General features: G+C 48.9%; 1 protein-coding gene across 1 annotated transcript in view; it reads left to right on the forward strand.

Moving 5' to 3' along the window:
• Window positions 1-20,083, forward strand: part of LOC143766909 (uncharacterized) — a 67,881-nt gene that overhangs the window by 6,318 nt on the left and 41,480 nt on the right. The window contains exons 2-6 of the mRNA XM_077254904.1: window positions 11,350-11,499; window positions 11,629-11,808; window positions 11,893-12,016; window positions 12,100-12,197; window positions 12,396-12,486. Of these exons, the coding sequence (XP_077111019.1) occupies window positions 11,422-11,499; window positions 11,629-11,808; window positions 11,893-12,016; window positions 12,100-12,197; window positions 12,396-12,486 (571 nt within the window). The 5' untranslated portion in view covers window positions 11,350-11,421. The remainder of the gene's footprint in view (window positions 1-11,349; window positions 11,500-11,628; window positions 11,809-11,892; window positions 12,017-12,099; window positions 12,198-12,395; window positions 12,487-20,083) is intronic.

The raw sequence follows: 20,083 nt of genomic DNA on the forward strand, positions 1-20,083 counted from the left end.
CACAACACACAAGCGCTAGACGGTAGGCACAGATTTCCACCTGAAAAAGGGAACTCTGGAGGTGCCATTGGACCGGCCGGACTTGCGCAGCCCGGTTAACCGTATTCCGGATTGAGGACCCTGAAGCCTTCAGTAAAGAGGTAAAGAGACTGCAACCTGGTGTCCTCGTTATTTACTGCACCGCACTACCACCACCATCCACACCTTTCATTGGGCGCCCCTCAGCAGGGTCACGGACCGGGTCTAGCCACCGTGACAATCCCAGAGCAGAGACTCAGAGGCCCGGTACCGGGTACCCCTCGGCCCTGCGGCAGTGGGGGCGCTGCAATTTTGGCGTCACAAACAGGATCTACTTAAGCCTGAAGAATCAGGTCATGTGTGCCTTGGAACTGTGATTTATTATACTTGGACTGGATATTGCAAGGACTGTGTATTGCCATTTACCGCCAAAATCCGCCATTACAGCGCTGAGGAGAGCGCAGGAGAAGAAGAGGGGCGTGGAGTGGGCGTAGACAAGCTGGAGAGTGCGAAAGACAATGGCCGCCCAGTCTAAATACTTCTGCACCGTGAGGACGTGTCCGTCAGCAGCCGAGATCCGCCTTCTGATTCTCAATGGTGGGCGGAGACAGAGAAAACGAAACCGCCCACGAAGGAGAGAGCGGGAAAAGGATCAGGAATCGACCCACGTGGAGGACGCCATGGCCAGCAGCTTGGAACCCGAATGTGGGGTTGAAGCAGAAGTCTCCCCCAACTACCCGGACGAGCACCGCAGCCAATTCTCCACGGACAGCGCTGATCTCTTGCAGGCTGAGATGGGAGACTTGATCCACCAGCTCCTTCAGCTGAACGTGAAGGCCCAGGCTCTGCACCAGGTAGCGCCGGAAGGAAGTCCTCTGGCATCGGATCCTGTACCGCTACCGGAGTTGCTGCTGAGGCCCTCGCCGACACTGCCAGCGGAACCCGCCACGGAGGAGGAGCCTGCATTGGCCGGTGAGTCCGCCGACCCCGTCCCGCTGGCAGAGGGTTTGCTAGTAGGCCCCGTTGCGGAACCCCCTCCCCCTGGGACCCATAGACTCCAGCGCCTGTTACCATGGGAGGAGACAACGGGTATGGAGCACCTCCTGAAAGCCCCGATTCTGCCAACTACCCTGCTGTGTGAAGCCCATGCAGAGCGCACGGTATGCTGCTGGGTGAACCCAGGATCCAACCTCATGGGGTTCCCCGAGGTGAAGACACGGGAAGGGGAGATGGTGCAGGCCCTGAGCTGGGAGGAATACCAGACCCAGCTGGAACAGCAGTGGGAGGAAGAGGAAAAGGCGTACCAGGCCGGGCTGGAGGCCCACCATCAAAAAGACCTGGCGGTCAAGGACCGGGCCCGCAAGGACCCCGCCGCTCACCAGGCCCCGCGCAGGCAGGGCACCATCACCACCTTCAAGCTCCGCGGAGGCTGGGGCTTCATTAAAGAGCCGGGCCTGTATGCGGAGGTGTTTGTCAACCGAAGGGATGTGGAGTCTCATCTCAGAGAGGGCCACCCAGACCGGGATCTCTACCCAGGGGACAAAGTTAGTTACACCAGGCACTTTGGGGAAAAGGGGTGGTTTGCCCTGAATGTCCACAAGAGGCAGAACCCTGTGACACCCCCGATTAAGGTGCCAGTGAAGCTGACCCCTGTAGCAAAGGTGCCCCCTTGTGGTCATCCCATGATCATCACCAGGACCACCGAGGTCACTCCAACATGCACTATGGTCAAGACCACGACATGCAGCATCGTCACCTCAACCACCCTCGTGGCCAAGGAGGCACCTCTTCAGGTGGGTGGTGCTCCTGCTGCTCCAGAACTGAAGACAGTGGGTACGCAGACCCCCAGATGGGACAACACTTCCCCTTACGCAGTACCAGGCGGTGCGCAATACCCTAGTGGGTTGCCTCCGCCGGTGCTGCCTCCTGAGTGGTTCAAGTAACTATCCTAACACTCTGCAATTGTAAATAGTTCGTTGTTTTTCTGCTGTTTTGCTAAAACCCGTCTAGGGTTAACTCTTAAAGGGATCCCTTTGTTGACCCGGGATCCCTATTGCCTTTTGTTTGTTTTCTACTTGTTGCCTCAGTTATCAAGAGACTGCCGAATCATGGACGGTGAATGATTCAAAAACTGATGTTGTAAATAGTTTGCACCTTCTTAAAGGTGCTCTCTACTGGTTTTACACAAGGAAAGGACTCTTTGCGAAGATACTGGTCTTGGAACCAGCACCGGAGTCCTTACTGCGAACAGACTTGCAGCTTGAGAAGTTGCACTACCTCATAGAGACTTGGTTCCCTCTTAAAGGGAATGTTCACATATTGCACTTATGAACAGTGTTGCCTTAAGATGGTTAAATGGCAATAATGTCTTGAAAGAAGAAGTTAAATGTAGCTAACTAGTTGATTGTGAGAAATGTTTAATGATGTTGATAGAAGAATTAGGACAGAAAGTGAACCCGTACGGGGTTAGTCAGTGAGTCCTCCTAGGAGCCATACAGAGATGGCTCAGTAATCTGAACTGAAAGATGGATGATAAGTTCTATACCGTGTATAGTAGTAGAAAGGCAGTAGGCCCGGGCGGAAAGGGGCGGTCCTGTAACAGAAAGGAGAGGCAGTAGGCCTGGAGCAGTTAGGACAGGCGGTCCTGCAGATGTAAAGAAGGAGAATGCAGAAAAGTTGATAAGCCTTATAATGTTTTATAAGAAGGTCTTTAGTGGATTCAGCGAGTACGTCCTTAAAGGCAATGTTAAATTATTGTTCAAAAATTTTGCACTTAGTAGAATACCCGGTTGGGTAAGAAAAGTATTTATAGTATGTTATTTAAAGTATTTAACCATGTTTGTAACGTTCAAGTGTCCTCACCTCCCATAAAGGGAAGCTCTGTTAAAAAGTTTACTTGTACTTGCATTTTCAAAATTGTATGTCTTTTTGCTGACATGTATTGTTGTTTTCTTCCCAGTCCAGGAGTACTGGATTTAACCGGGGGGGAGTGCAGCGCCCCAGAGTCCTGGTCGTTGCAGTACTGTAGCTCCGCCACTAAGGGGGGCTATGGTACGTCTGATGGCACTGAAGGAGTTCATCTGACCAGGTATCACAGACACCAATACATTTCACAGTCTGGCCTCCAGGGGGAGCTAAGGGTTCTATGTATTAGGCCACTCCTCACAATCTGGTAAAACTGGGGGTTAGGCAGGAAGTTAGATGAGAAAGCTGACTGGGTTGGAACCAGGCAACAGCTTGTGGCAGAGGGTGTTGTAGGGGAAGATTCAGAGGGGTCCCTGTCAGGGGTGGGATCCTGACATAGGCCTAGCAACCAGAGAGAACGTTACGGGACCGCGCCTGCATGACATAGCGGCGGTACCCCAAGAAAGGACAAGAAGCGAGGTTTATTGTGCTGAGTGAGAAACGAGATCAACGCAACAAGGAGAATACCAGTAGGAGTCGTGCTGTAAGACAAGGCAACATCCTATTGAGGCGCAATACCGGTGGCCGGAACGCTGAGGAAGTATAGAGCTCCAAGCCAAACTTCAAACCTACGGCAGGACAGTCAGTTATAGGCGGGCTGTCTAACCCAATTGACCTAGGAAGACACAGGGGGGTAACAACAGGAGTGGGGCGACGCTAGAGTCCCGGAAGAGCTCCGAGCCTCCCCGTCATACGGGTGCGTCCTAACCATAAGATCTGGGGGACGTGGAAGAACATCAGAATCGAGTTGTGAGGGAACACGAGAAACAGACACAACAGTTGTGGGGTAATATCCCGTAAGCACAGCAGGGAAGGACCACAACACACAAGCGCTAGACGGTAGGCACAGATTTCCACCTGAAAAAGGGAACTCTGGAGGTGCCATTGGACCGGCCGGACTTGCGCAGCCCGGTTAACTGTATTCCGGATTGAGGACCCTGAAGCCTTCAGTAAAGAGGTAAAGAGACTGCAACCTGGTGTCCTCGTTATTTACTGCACTGCACTACCACCACCATCCACACCTTTCATTGGGCGCCCCTCAGCAGGGTCATGGACCGGGTCTAGCCACCGTGACAATCCCAGAGCAGAGACTCAGAGGCCCGGTACCGGGTACCCCTCGGCCCTGCAGCAGTGGGGGCGCTGCATATATTATATATATCGATATGTTTATGTAAGTTACTTAAAAAAAAATAAATTAAAAAAAGGGTATGGGAGTACACTATATATGTGTTTGATGGAGGAATGTTAGGTAGAATTTTTTGTATATCTTTATTTGTGTTATTGTCACAGTGGCAGTGTTGGTGGGGGGTGGGGGTTCTTGAAGTTGATGCTGATTGGTAGGGGGAAGGAATTGGAACATAATAACAGGCAATTAAAAATGGTGTGGGGTTTGATCTGGCATTTTGGTATGGGCTCTGGACGGGGTTTTTACCCTGGGAGCTGTTGGTGGTTTTTCTCTTCCCGGAATGGGATGTACGGTGCCCTCGAGCTGGTGATGTACGGCTGAGGGTAATATGGTGGTCGATCTTCTTTTTGGGATTTTGCCAGATCTTTTGGCTCCAAGAACCCTCCCCTCTAATTTATATATATACTGATTGTATTACTGTTTATGTTATTTTTGTTAATAAAAGTTGGCCGCTGTGGCCAAAATATCCAAAAGAATATAAATGGTTGTGTTTTTATTTAAGGAATGGGTTGGGACAGTAGGTCAGGGTTTGGCGGTATTTAGGATTACACCCGAAGGAAAAACCGTACTCGGCATACGCGGTCAAGAGCCGTAGTAGAAGATGAAGATGTCGTCCTCATCATGAAGTAGTTATTTCTCATGTCGCGTGTAGTGAATATCTCCTGCAGTATTGCTAATGCCGATTTCAGGGTCGGTAAATGAGACGAGAATTAGGGTATGTGCACACGTTCAGGATTTCTTGCAGAAATTTCCTGAAGAAAACCGGAAATTTTCTGCAAGAAATCCGCATTTTTTTTTTGCGTTTTTTTTCCGTTTTTTTCGCGTTTTTTTAGCATTCTGCAAGCGTAATTAGCTTGCAGAATGCTAAAGTTTTCCAAGCGATCTGTAGCATCGCTTGGAAAACTGACTGACAGGTTGGTCACACTTGTCAAACATAGTGTTTGACAAGTGTGACCAACTTTTTACTATAGATGCAGCTTATGCCGCATCTATAGTAAAAGATAGAATGTTTAAAAATAATAAAAAAAATAAAAAAATGCTTATACTCACCCAGACATCTCCTCACCGGCGTCCGGCTCCTCTTCCTATAGCTGGTCTGTGCGCACAGGACCTTCCGTGACGTCACGGTCACGTGAGCGGTCACATGACCGCTCACGACCAATCACAGGACAGTGACGTCATCGGCAGGTCTTTCGCCGCACACCAGATACAGGAACCGAACGGCAGCGTGCAGTGGAGGCGGGAAGACATCGAGGGTGAGTATAGGACTGTTTTTTATTTTAATTCTTATTTTTTGACCACTTATATGGTGCCCAGTGCGTGGAGGAGAGTCTCCTCTCCTCCACCCTGGGTACCAACCGCACATAATCTGCTTACTTCCCGCATGGTGTGCACAGCCCCGTGCGGGAAGTAAGCAGATCAATGGACCCCTAGGTGTGCGGAATCCCCTGCAATTCCGCATTTTAATGAACATGTTGCTTTTTTCTCCGCGATGCGATTTTTTCGCGGAAAAAAAGGCTACATTTGCACAAAAAATGCGGAATACACTTAAAATAATAGGAGGCATATGTAAGCGTTTTTTTCGCATTTTTATCACGTTTTTATAGCGAAAAAACGCGGAAAAAACGCGAAAAATACTGGACGTGTGCACATGGCCTTAGTGTTATGGAAGATGAGTCTATGAGAAACGTATTCAGCTGCCGACTCCAAGGGAGAAACTGCTTGTTGTCTGTGGCCTAAATAAGCCGGATTACTCACCGGTAATGCCCTTTTAATGAGCCACGACAGCACCCACTTTGAGAGAGGGACCCGCCCATAGGAACAGGAAACCTACAGAGATAAAAGGGCGGCCCCCCTCTCCTCCTCAGTTGTTTTTCAGAGTACAAGAGGAACCGCCATTGTTAAATTAGTATACATTCTTAATTATTAGTACATTTTATTATATCTATAATCACCCATGAGAATATTTTGTATTAATAACTATACATATCTACAAGGGTGGGAAGTGACAGGGTGCTGTCGTGGCTCATTAAAAGGGCATTACCGGTGAGTAATCCGGCTTTTTACCCTTCGCCACGACAGCACCCACTTTGAGAGACTTTCAGAGACCCTTCACCTGGGTGGGATTACCGTACTAAGGACGGCTCTCCCGAATGCCAAGTCAGAAGCGGAAGACAGATCAAGCCTATAGTGTCTATAGAAAGTTGAAGGCGACGACCAGGTTGCGGCCTTACATATGAGCTCGATGGGAATGTCTTTATTCTCCGCCCACGAGGATGATACGGCTCGAGCTGAATGCGCCTTTACTCCCTCTGGAGGACTTTCGCCTTTTGACAAGTATGCAAGATGGATAGCCTCTCTGATCCACCGGGACAAGGTAGCTTTCGTGACTCCATGGCCTTTTCGATGACCCTGAAAAGACACAAACAGAGCCCTACTCTGTCTGCAAGAGCGGGTTCTGTCTATGTAGCCCAGGACTGCTCTTTTAACATCAAGCATATGTAGTTTTTCCTCCTCTGAATTTGCTGGATTATCATAAAAGGAAGGTAGAAAAATCTCTTGGGCTCTATGGTATTTTGTAGCTACCTTAGGGAGGTATGAAGGATCAGGTTTGAGAACTATCCTATCCTGATATGTTATTAGGAATGGAGGGTCTATAGAGAGGGCCTGGATGTCACCCACTCTTCTGGCAGAAGTTAAGGCTATCAGTAAAGCTACCTTGTATGTGATGTTTTTAAGAGGGATAGAATATAAAGGTTCAAAGGGAGGACCAGATAAGGAGTCTAGGACTAGATTCAGGTCCCAGGGTGGCAGGCGTGGAACATGAACCGGTGTACACCTCTCGCATGCCCTAATAAATCTAGTTACCCATCTATTACTAGCAATGTTAGCACTATAGAGGGCTCCCAGGGCAGACACTTGAACTCTCAGAGTATTAACTGATAACCCCATCTCACGACCTTTCTGCAAAAATTCAAGGATTGGTTTAATAGGAACCTTAGAGAAGGGTTTTGTATAGAAGTTGAGGAATTTTCTCCATACTCTGCTATAGATTAGAGTTGTAGATTTTTTTCTGCTCAACAGTAATGTATTGATTAGTTCTTGAGAAAACCCTCTTAAAGTTAGTATCTGCCTCTCAAGTTCCACGCCGTGAGGTGGAGGCCCTTTACTTGTGGATGGTAGAATGGACCCTGAAAGAGTAGGTCTGTAGTCACTGGCAGAATCCACGGATCGCAAACTGACATCGCTCGAAGACAGGAGAACCAAGGCCTCTTTGGCCAAAATGGAGCTATCAGAATCACCTTCGATCTTTCTTCTCTTATTTTCTTGATCACCAAAGGAATTAGCATCATTGGTGGGAAGGCGTAGGCTAGATCGTAATTCCATGGATACTGGAGCGAGTCTACTAGATCTGGACGATCTGCCACATTCAGGGATGCAAACATTGGTACTTGCCTGTTGCTCCTGGTCGCAAACAAATCTATCTGCGGAAGACCCCAAATGTCCACTATGTTTTTGAATATGCGAGGATTGAGGGTCCATTCTCCCTGGCGGAGCGTGTGGCGACTTAGAAAGTCGGCCCTTGAGTTCTCTATACCTCTGATGTGGACCGCCGTGAGAGATAGAAAATTGGGTTCTGCTAGATCGAAGATGTCTGCCGCTGAACACATGAGACTTTCCGATCGCGTTCCGCCTTGCCGATTTAAATACGCGACGACAGTTGTATTGTCCGACCGGATCTTGACATGAGAACCTCGAAGCTGAGGAAGGAAAGAATTTAAAGCATAATATACTGCATTTAACTCCTTCCAGTTGGAAGACTGCTGAGTCTCTAAAGGAGTCCAGCAACCCTGGGCTATATTTTGACCCAGATGGGCTCCCCACCCCTCTGGGCCTGCGTCAGTAGTAAGTATTTTAGGGGACCTAAATGCCCATGAGACTCCTCTGGACAAATGGACTTTATTTAACCACCAACGAAGTGAATGAAGTACGTCTTCAGATAAGGTGATTTTTGAATTTAGATGATCCTGGAAATGAGACTGAGCATGAAGCACCTGGTGTTGTAGGGTTCTGGTATGGTATTGGGCCCATTGAACCGCAGGAATGCAGGAGGAGAGAGAGCCCAAGAGAGACATGGCCTCTCTGAGGGACATACGAGGATTTGATCTTGCCGTAGCGACCTTTGAAACTATGATTAACTTTTTGGATTCTGGTAAAAGACATTTTTGACTTACAGAGTCCAAGACTAGTCCTAGGAAGGACTGACGAGTTTCTGGAAGAAGTCTGGATTTTTTGAAGTTTATAATCCAACCTAAGGCCTGCAATGATGAAACGGTATTAGACAAGCGTTTTTCACATTGAGATGCTGAATTACCAATTATTAAGAAATCATCTAAATAGGGTACAATTAATGTGTCTTGATGACGTAGATAGGCCATCACCTCTAGCATAAGTTTCGTGAAGATCCGAGGCGCCATAGATAGGCCGAATGGCATGGCCGTAAATTGGAAGTGCCGGATCCGGCCTTGTAGAACTACTGCAACTCTGAGATATTGTTGGTGTTCTATATGAATTGGAAGATGATAGTACGCATCCTTCAAATCCAGACCTGCCATAAAGCACCTAGGGAACAAGAGTTTTATAGTAGATCTTATAGATTCCATCTTAAAGGTGTGTTCAACCAAAAAGGCATTTAGTCTTTTTAGATTAATTATAGTACGAAAAGTACCATCAGGTTTTGGAACCAAAAATAAAGAGGAATAAAACCCCCTCCCTTCCTGGTTTATTGGTACTTCGATGAGAACATTCTTTGCCAAAAGGCTCAGAATTTCTAACTGAAGCGCTTCCTGTTGTTCCGGCGCTTTTAGAGATGTTACTACAAAGTTGTCTTGTGGTAATTTAAAGAAATCTAATCTTAATCCAGATTTTATTAGCTGAAGGATCCATTGATTTGAGGTTATATTTTCCCATTGATGATAAAAGAATTTCAGTCTGCCCCCTACTGGGTAGTCATCACTGATGGTATCTCCCCCGCTTAGATGTTTCGGGATTACTATATAAGGCACCTTTCGGTCTGGTTTCTTTTGTTTCCCACCGATCTTTTTGGGCCTCATACGGCCTCCTCCTGTTAAATGGCCGTCTTCTAAACGCTCTCCTATAAGAAGGAAGAAACTGTTTAGGAAAGCCCTTCCTTCTTTCTCCTGCCTTGTTAAGTAGGTCATCCAGAACCTTCCCAAACAAGAACTCACCCTGGCATGGGATTGAACATAATCTGGTTTTTGATTGTGCGTCTCCCTTCCATCCTTTGAGCCAAAGGGCACGACGAGCTGCATTAACCAGACCTGCTGACCTGGCTGCTAAACGGAGGGAGTCCGCTGAAGCGTCAGCTAGAAATGCTGCGGCACTTTTAATCAGAGGCAAGGATTGAAGAATCTTATCCCTTGTGATCTTGCCTTTCACCTGTTGTTCAAGCTGGTCAACCCAGACTAATAGGGACCTGGCTGTACACGTGCCTGATATGGCTGGTTTAAAAGCTCCAGTGTTTGTCTCCCAGGACCTTTTTAGAAGAGCTTCTGTTTTGCGGTCTAAGGGATCTAATAGAATCCCTGCATCTTCCACAGGTAGAGATGCCGGTTTCGAAGTTGACGCCACCGCTGCATCCACCTTCGGGACTTTAGACCACACTGCCAATTCCTCATCGCTGAAGGGGTAGCGTCTTTTAGAAGAGGATGGGAGAAACCCCTTCCCCTGTTTGTCCCATTCCTTCTTTACAAGGTCTTTAACGGCAGAAACTACAGGAAAAGCTCGCCTCTTTTTATGACCCAGGCCTGCAAACATAATGTCCTGTGCAGATTTAACTCCCTTAGTGTCTGGACACCCCATAGTGTTCCTTACAGATTTTATAAGGTTGTCAATGCTCTCAACTGGAAAACACGCTCCACCTTCATCCTCAGAGGAACTAGGAGATGATCCTGAGGTGTTGGAGGATCGAATTAGGCCCTCTTCAGACTCTGAGCTAGAGATTGGAGATAGGTGCTTAGTGCCCTGCTTTTTCAAGGATTCTGACCCCAGGGACTGTATTTCTTGCCGTATTAAGGCTCTAATATCTGTGGCTGTAACAGCTGCCTCATCCTGTAAGGTCTGGCTGATACAGGATTGACACAGCCTTTTAGAATATGTGTCAGGTAAGGGCTGCCTGCATAGAGCACATTCTTTATGCTTGGATTTACTAGTCCTTTTAGCCTAGGGGAAAATCAGAGAAGGAAGGGATCAGCTTATGGGAAAAGGATTATAACACTCACCCAGTGAAGCTATTATATTCATCATTATACCGGATTAGGAGATGGAGACACTGTGTGGGGTCTGAGTACTGCATCCGTACTTCTTGATTTACTTCTGCGAGTGTCAGATCCATCCATGGAATGACCACTCCGTTTAGCCGCTGACTTTAAGCTTTTAGCGCTACTTTTGTCAGCGCTATCACGTTCCACAGCAAGTGGAAGCTCAGTATCTGCCGGGGACGACATATTGAGCAACTAGCCCTGTGCCCCGGCGCTTTTGAATCGCGCGGTCCCAGGCAGCGTGCCGCGCCCCCCGCGAACCGGAAGTGCACTAACACTTCCGGTTCAATGAAGCAGCGCAGACTTACCCGCGCGCCAGAGCCGGCGCCGCTGCTTCTGGAATCGGCGCCCCGTACACACAGGCTCCCTCCATAGGCCGGGCCTTCCATGCCCGGAACCTGCCGGATAGTGCCCAGACGAGGGGGGAGGCTGCATGCAGTGGCTCCCCCGCCGCTGCTTCCGATGCCGCAGCCCCTGCTGTCACCGAGAGAACCACGCAGGCGGATGTACCGGCTCGGGTAAGAAAAAGTGGAGGCGCTCCAACCACCTCCGTCTGTAGGTAATCCAGAGAGTTCCGATAGGAACAGGAAACCAACTGAGGAGGAGAGGGGGGCCGCCCTTTTATCTCTGTAGGTTTCCTGTTCCTATGGGCGGGTCCCTCTCTCAAAGTGGGTGCTGTCGTGGCGAAGGGTAAAATATAGGTTTTATTAGTAGATGTAAAGAAGGAAACTAAATACTGTAAAATAATAAATCTCCTCATATGTTTCCCTTATTATCTCCAGTAATTGTATTATTACACAGGATTCTTATGATGTTACATCGGCTCATCTTCTCATTCAGGTCTCTACAATATCGGATCCTCTCAGTGAAGATCTTCTACAAAAGAAAATTTTCCTGATTTACCCATCATAGATGGATATGGACAGAGACAAGATGGCGGATAGGATATTACACCTCACCCTAGAGATCCTCTTCCGGCTTACTGGAGAGGTGAGAGATTCTGATGACATCACATTACATCATTCTTATCTATGGGAATAACAGATGGACAGAACAGGAGAGGTGAGGACTCTGGAAATGTCTGTAGTGAGATTTATTAATGTGTCTCTCCATTACCAGGATTACACAGTGGTGAAGAAGACCTCTAGTGATCGCTGTCAGGACCGTGTGTCTGAGGGATGGGGAAGACCCCTGAGCCCAATCACGGGGCCTCCACCTCACCCCCTGATCCATGAGGACATCAATGACCAGAAGATCCTAGAACTCATCTACAAGATGATTGAGCTGCTGACTGGAGAGGTGACACTGCTGGGAATGCTGGGACATTATACAGTAACACTATGAAGGAATCGGGGGGGATGACGGTATCATTGTATGTGTCAGGTTCCTATAAGGTGTCAGGACGTCGCTGTCTATTTCTCCATGGAGGAGTGGGAGTATTTAGAAGGACACAGAGATCTGTACAAGGACGTCATAATGGAGGTTCCCCAGCCCCTCACATCTCCAGGTAATAGACGGGACTAAATACACACGGCCTATAATTATCTGTATGTAAAGAATGAATTCAGTCCCTGTATGTGTTTCCTCCAGATCTATCCAGTAAGAGGACAACACCAGAGAGATGTCCCCGTCCTCTTCTTCCACAGGACTGTAACCAAGATGATCCCAGTGCTCCTCAGGATCATCAGGTAGATGGAGAGAAGGTGTCAGGAGATCTCCCCTATGATGTGTAGACGCCGGTGAAGGTCTTGTGCTCAGTCTTGTTTTATCCACCAGTATTATATGTTTTATACTTGTGTAATGAGAACGGTGGAGATGACAGGATTAGAGCTGATCATAGATGGGACTTCTCCATCTGTCGGTGACTTTTATAATATTTGTTTCAGGGTGAAGATCTGACCCATATTAATACTACAGAGACATATGTGAGGGGGGATGAGTGGTGTAAAGAGGAGATTCCCACATATGACTACCCAGGTGAGTAGTAACCACTAAATGCAGAGAAGTCACAGATTCTTCTCAGTCACCGGCTGTGGCTGCTTTATCGGTGGTGTAGTCCGGCCGTATTACCATGATCACCATTTTGCCTCTAGACCACAACATTCTCCTTCTATGCACTGACCTGAGAGACTTCCTGATCATCACTGCGCATGACAGGAAGCCTCTGAGGTCTGGAGACCCTGATGTCGTTGTGACAACATCGGGTCTCCATGGCAGCGTTTGGAACCAGCGTCATGCCACGGGGTCTAGGATCCAAAGTCAGAGGTGCTGTCTGCCCATGTAGTGAGGGATCAGTGACCTGTCATAAGCCAATACAGATGCATATGTAATCAGAGCACCACAGAAAGCCCCGCCCACAGCCCCGCCCCAGAGCGCGAGAATCTCATTAACTGAAAACTACAAATACAGATTAAACAACAACCACAAGACGGATTTCATCACCAGGTATCAGTGTAATCAGTATAACGGCACCGACCTGACACTGTCTGTAGTCACTGAGCACAATCCTGCTGACAGGTTCCCTTTAAGACATCTCCGCTCTGCACTATTATACACAGTTCTCTTTAACCCCTTAGTGACAGAGGCAATTTGGTACTTAATGACCAAGCCAATTTTTACAATTCTGACCACTGTCACTTTATGAGGTTATAACTCTGGAACGCTTTAACGGATCCCGCTGATTCTGAGATTGTTTTTTCATGACATATTGTACTTCATGTTAGTGGTAACATTTCTTCGATATTACTTGCGATTATTTATGAAAAAAAACGGAAATATGGCAATTAAATTTAAAATTTTGCAATTTTCAAACCTTGCATTTTTATGCCCTTAAATCAGAGAGATATGTCACACAAAATAGTTAATAAATAACATTTCCCACATTTCTACTTTACATCAGCACAATTTTGGAAACAACATTTTTTTTTTAGTTAGGAAGTTATAAGGGTTAAAAATTGACCAGAAATTTCTCATTTTTACAACAAAATTTAAAAACCATTTTTTTTAGGGACCATCTCACATTTAAAGTCACTTTGAGGAGTGTACGTGACAGAAAATAACCAAGTGTGACACCATTCTAAAAACTGCACCCCTCAAGGTGCTCAAAACCACATTCAAGAAGTTTGTTAACCCTTTGCGTGCTTCACAGGAACTGAAACAAATTTGAAGGAAAAAATTTACATTTAACTTTATTTTTTACAAACTTTTTACTTCAGAACCAATTTTTTTTATTTTCACAAGGTAAAAAGAGAAAACGAACCACAAAATTTATTGTGCAATTTCTCGTGAATACGCCGATACCCCATATGTGGGGGTAAACCACTGTTTGGGCGCACTGCAGAGCTTGGAAGAGAAAGAGCACCATTTGACTTGACAATGCAGAATTGGCTGGAATTGAGATCGGACGCCATGTTTCGCGTTTCGAGAGCCCCTGATGTGCCTAAATAGTGGAAACTTCCCACATGTGACACCATTTTGGAAACTAGACCCCCCAAAGAGCTAATCTAGATGTGTGGTGAGCACTATGAACCCCAACTGCTTCACAGAAGTTTATAATGTAGAGCCATGAAAATAAAAAATCACATTTTTTTCCACAAAAATGATCTTTTCACCCCAAAATTTTTACTTTCACAAGGGTAACAGGAGAAATTGGATGCCAAACTTTATTGTGCAATTTATACTGAGTACGCTGATACTTCATATGTGGGGAGGACCACTGTTTGGGCGCATGGCAGAGCTCGGAAGGGAAGGAGCACTGTTTTGGAATGCAGACTTTGATAGAATAGTCTGCGGGCATTATGTTGTGTTTGCAGAGCCCCTGATGTACCTAAACAGTAGAAACCCCCCACTAGTGACCCCATTTTGGAAACTAGACCCCCAAGGAACTTATCTAGATGTGTGGTAAGAACTTTGAACCCCCAAGTGCTTCACGGAAGTTTATAATGCAGAGTCGTGAAAATAAAAATAAAACTTTTTCCACAAAAATGATTTTTTTAGCCCCCAATTTTTTATTTTGCCAAGGATAACAGGAGAAATTGGATCCCAAAAGTTGTTGTACAATTTGTCCTTAGTACGCTGATACCCCATGTGAGGGGGGACCACTGTTTGGGCACACATCGGGGCTCAGAAGGGAAGGAGCGCCGTTTGGAATGCAGACTTAGATTGATTGGCCTGCAGGCGTCATGTTGCATTTGCAGAGCCCCTGATGTACCTAAACAGTAGAAACCCCCCACAAGTGACCCCATTTTGGAAACTAGACCCCCCAAGGAACTGATCTAGATGTCTTGGGAGAACTTTGAACCCCCAAGTGTTTCACTACAGTTTATAACGCAGAGCCGAAAAAATAAATAATCATTTTTTTTTTCACAAAAATGATTTTTTAGCCCCCAATCTTTCTTATTTTCGCAAGGGTAACAGGAGAAACTGGACCCCAACAGTTGTTGTCCAACTAGTACTTAGTATGCTGATGCTCCATATGTGGGGTAAACCACTGTTTGGGCGCACGGCAGAGCTCAGAAGGGAGGGAGCATAATTTGACTTTTTGAGCGCAAAATTGGCTGTCTCGTTTGGAAACCCCCTGATGGTACCTAAGCAGTTGAAACCCCCCAATTCTAACTCCAACCCTAACCCCAACACACCCCTAATCCCAACCCGATCCATAATCCTAATCACAACCCTAACCCCCAAAACACCCCTAACCCTAATCCCAACCCTAACCATAACCCTAATCAAAACCCTAAACCCAACACAACCCTAATCCTAATCTGAACCCTAACCTCAAAACCTAACCCTAATCCCAAAACACCCCTAACCCTAATCCTAACCTTAACCCTAATCCCAAACGTAACCCTAATGCCAACCCTAATCCAAACCCTAATCCCAACTCTAACCCTAACTTTAGCCCTAACCGCAACCCTAACCCTAGCTCTAACCCTAATCCTAGCTCTAACCCTAACCGTAACCCTAGCCTTAACCCTAACCCTAACCCTAATTGGAAAATAGAAATACATACATTTTTTTTATTTTATTATTTTTTCCTAACTAAGGGGGTGATAAAGGGGGGGGGGGGGTTATTTACTATTTTTTTTATTTTGATCACTGTGATAGGATCTCACAGTGACCAAAATAAAACAAGAGGAAGAATCTTCCTCTGCTGGCCAGCAGATCACGGCGGGCACACTGCTCATGCGCCCGCCATTTTCTTACCAGAGCAAGAAGCCGACGGCCAGGAGAGGAACCAGGAGGACCCAGGGACACCGGTAAGTATAACAGGGTCCCCGATCCCCCTATTGTGTGCGATCACATCAGAGGACAGAGAATGACAGATCGCTTTTTTTTTGTTTGTTTTTGCGGCCGCCGGTAAACGGTTAATTACCGGCGATCGCAAAACAGGGGTCAGTAAAAACCGACCCCGATCATGTTTTTTGGGGTCTCTGCTACCCCCGGCAGCCGAGACCCCAAAGATCTGCCAGGTCCCGGACAGTGGCCGCACTGCACATGCGCCCGCCATTTTTTTCCCAGAACAAGATGGTGGCGCCCATCGGGAGCCACGAGGAGCACTGGGGGGAGACAGGTGAGTATCGGAGGGCGATCGGGGACCCCATTTCTCTGTCCTTTGATGTGCGATCACATCAGAGGACAGATAAATTAAATGGCAAATCACGTTTTTTTTTGTTGTTGTTGCGACCGCCGGTAAACGTTAATTACCAGCGATCGCAACTCGCGGGTCTGTAAAACCCCCCGAATCATGTTCTCTGGGGTCTCGGCTACCCTCGGCAACCAAGACCCCAGAGAAAATCCATCTCTGGGGTGCGCTATTCACTTTTTCCACGGCTCTGTGGTTTAAGTACCCTTAACTGCCGCCGTTAAAAGACGTATCGGCGGTCGTTAAGGGGTTAAATGTGTAATATTTCTTCTTGAAACTCATCTGACAGAAAATATTGGAGCTTCCGATAGTTTAGATTGTGAAGTCACCGAGCCCCGTGCTCTAATTACCCCAGAGAGGTTTCACCACTAGCTACTCTTTTATTACTGATGGAGACTGTTCAGTTTGAACATTTCAGTAGATGTTATTGTCTATGGAGCGCCCCCCAGTCGCAGGGCCGTGGGGTACCCGGTACTGGGCCTCTCTGTCTCGGTCCTAGCGATGTCACGGTGGCTAGACCCGGTCCGTGACCCTGCTAAAGGGGGTGTCCAATGAAAGTTGTAGATGATGGTGTGTGGTGCAGGTCGCGATGAATAATGAGGACACAGGGTTGCAGTCTCTTTACCTCTTTACTGAAGGCTTCAAGATCCTCAATCCAGAGTACGGTTAACAGGGCTGTCTGAGACCGGCCGGTCCGATGGCACCTCCAGAGTTCCCTTCGCAGGTGGAAATCTGTGCCTTCCTTCTAGCGCCTGGGTGTTGTAGTACTTCCCTGCTGAGCACCTCGGGATAGTCCTCACAACTGTTGTGTCTGGTTCTGATGTTATTTCCCACAACTTATGTCTGTTCTGATGTTCTTCTCCGTCCCCCAGATGATATGGCTAGGACGCACCCGTATGACGGGTAGGTCTGGAGTTCTTCCGGGACCCTAGTGACGCCCCTCTCCCACTGTTGCCCCCTATGTCTGCTTAGGTGATTTAGGTGAGACAGCCCGCCTATAACTGACTGTCCTGCCACTGTTTGAAGTAATGCTTGGAGCTCAATACTTCCTCGGCGTCCCGGCCACCGGCTACGCGCCTCAGTAGGATGTTGCCTCGATCTTACAGCACGACTCCTACTGGTGTCATCTCCTTTTTGCTTCGATCTCGTTTCTCACTCTTCACAATAAACCTCGCTTCTTTTCCTTTCTTTGGGTACCGCCGCGATGAAGTGCAGGTACGGTCCCGTAACATTCTGTTCTGTTCGCTAGGCCTCTGTCAGGATCCCACCCCTGACAGGGACCCCCCTGAATCTTCCCCCGCAACACCCTCTGCCACAGGATGTTGCCTGGTTCCAACCCAGTCAGCTTCTGTCTAACTTTCTATCCAACCCCCAGTTTTACCAGATTGTGAGGAGTGGCCTAATACATAGCACCCTTAGCTCCCCCTGGAGGCCAGACTATGAAGTGTATTGGTGTCTGTGATACCTGGTCAGGTGAACTCCTTCAGTGCCATCAGACGTACCATCACTCCCCTTAGCGGTGGAGCATCAGTACTGCAACGACCAGGACTCTGGGGTGCTGCACTCCCCCCCCCCCGGTTAAATCCAATACTCCCGGACTGGGAAGAAAACAACAATACATGTCAGCAAAAGACATACAAATTTTAGAATGCAATAAACAAATAATAAGTATAAATAACAGTGCTTCCCTTTATGGGAGGTGAGGACTCTTGAACGTTACAAACATAGTTAAATATCTTAAATAACACACTATAAATAACTTCTATTACCCAGCCGGGTATTCTACTGAGTGCAAATACTGAACAACAATTTAACTTTGCCTCTAAGGAGACGTGTAAGCTGAATCCACTAAAGGCCTATGATAAAACTCCTAAAGTATAAATTTACTTTCTTTCACTTTTCTCTCCCAAGTGCAATATTTTCTTTTTATTCTCTGATTCGTCTTATGCAGGACCGCCTGTCTATCTGCCCAGGCCTACTGCCTCTTTCTTAGTACAGGATCACTGAGCCATCTCTTTATGGCTCCTAGGAGGACTCACCCACTAACCCCTATGGGTTCACTTTCCTGTCCTCATTCTCTAGCTCATTATTAAACACTAGCTATTGAACCCGTTCTACGCCCGGGTGGCGAGCATTTATATTGGTATATGGCCTCCATCCTGGTATGTGCTGCTCTCATCTTGCTCTCCCATCCTGTCATGTGCTGCTCCATCCTGCATCCCCATCCTGTCATGTGCTCCCATCCTGCGCCCCCATCCTGTCATGTGCTGCTCTATCCTGCATCCCCATCCTGTCATGTGCTGCTCCATCCTGCACCCCATCCTGTCATGTGCTCCCATCATGCGCCCCCATCCTGTCATATGCTGCTCCATCCTACACCCCCATCCTGTCATGTGTGTGCCCCCATTCTGTCATGTGCTGCTCCCATCCTGTGCCCCCATTCTGTCATGTGCTGCTCCCATCCTGTGCTCCCATTCTGTCATGTGCTGCTCCCATCCTGCGCCCCATCCTGTCATGTGCTGCTCCCATCCTGCGCCCCATCCTGTCATGTGCTGCTCCCATCATGCACAATCATTCTGTCATGTGCTGCTCCCATCCTGTGCCCCCATTCTGTTATAATGTGCTGCACCCATTCTGCCTGTTCCTGTTTCCATTCTGCCTGTTCCTGTTTCCATTCTGCCATATGTTGCTCCCATCTTTCTCTCTCCGGCTCTACTGCCCGAGTGCGGCTGTGCAGAGTGCGGGCGGCTGTGCAGAGTGCGGGCAGCTGTGCTGAGTGCGGGCGGCTGTGCTGAGTGCGGGCGGCTGTGCTGAGTGCGGGCGGCTGTGCGTGGCTGTGGTGAGTGCGGGCGGCTGTGCGTGGCGGTGGTGAGTGCGGGCAGCTGTGCGTGGCGGTGGTGAGTGCGGGCGGCTGTGCGTGGCGGTGGTGAGTGCGGGCAGCTGTGCGTGGCGGTAGTGAGTGCGGGCGGCTGTGCGTGGCGGTGGTGAGTGCGGGCGGCTGTGCATGGCGGTGGTGAGTGCGGGCGGCTGTGCGTGGCGGTGCTGAGTGTGGGCGGCTGTGCTGAGTGCGGGCGGCTGTTCGTGGCTGTGGTGAGTGCGGGCGGCTGTGCGTGGCGGTAGTGAGTGCGGGCGGCTGTGCATGGCGGTGGTGAGTGCAGGCGGCTGTGCGTGGCGGTGGTGAGTGCGGGCGGCTGTGCGTGGCGGTGGTGAATGCGGGCGGCTGTGCGTGGTGGTGGTGAGTGCGGGCAGCTGTATGTGGCGGTGGTGAGTGCGGGCGGCTGTGCGTGGCGGTGGTGAGTTCGGGCGGCTGTGCGTGGCTGTGGTGAGTGCGGGCGGCTGTGCGTGGCGGTGGTGACTGCAGGCGGCTGTGCGTGGCGGTGGTGAGTGCGGGTGGCTGTGGTGAGTGCGGGCGGCTGTGCGTGGCGGTGGTGAATGCGGGCGGCTGTGCGTGGCGGTGGTGAATGCGGGCAGCTGTGCGTGGCGGTGGTGAGTGCGGGCGGCTGTGCGTGGCGGTGGTGAGTGCGGGCGGCTGTGCGTGGCGGTGGTGAGTGCGGGCGGCTGTGCGTGGCGGTGGTGAGTGCGGGCGGCTGTGCGTGGCGGTGGTGAGTGCGGGTGGCTGTGGTGAGTGCGGGCAGCTGTGCGTGGCGGTGGTGAGTGCGGGCGGCTGTGCGTGGCGGTGGTGAGTGCGAGCAGCTGTGCGTGGCGGTGGTGAGTGCGAGCGGCTGTGCGTGGTGGTGCTGACAGTGCGGGCGGCTGTGCTGGGGGCCTGAGCAGGCGGGGACACCGGTGCGCTGTGGAGATCAGGTGCCGGAGTCGCCGCTAGCTCAGGCCACCGGCACTTGCTATATTTACCTGTCCCCGTTCCACCGCTCCGTCTTCCGGGTCCTCTGGCTGTGACTGTTCAGTCAGAGAGCGGCGCGCATTAAGCGC

Source organism: Ranitomeya variabilis, chromosome 4, assembly GCF_051348905.1.
Source record: "Ranitomeya variabilis isolate aRanVar5 chromosome 4, aRanVar5.hap1, whole genome shotgun sequence".
NCBI classification, from domain to species: domain Eukaryota; kingdom Metazoa; phylum Chordata; class Amphibia; order Anura; family Dendrobatidae; genus Ranitomeya; species Ranitomeya variabilis.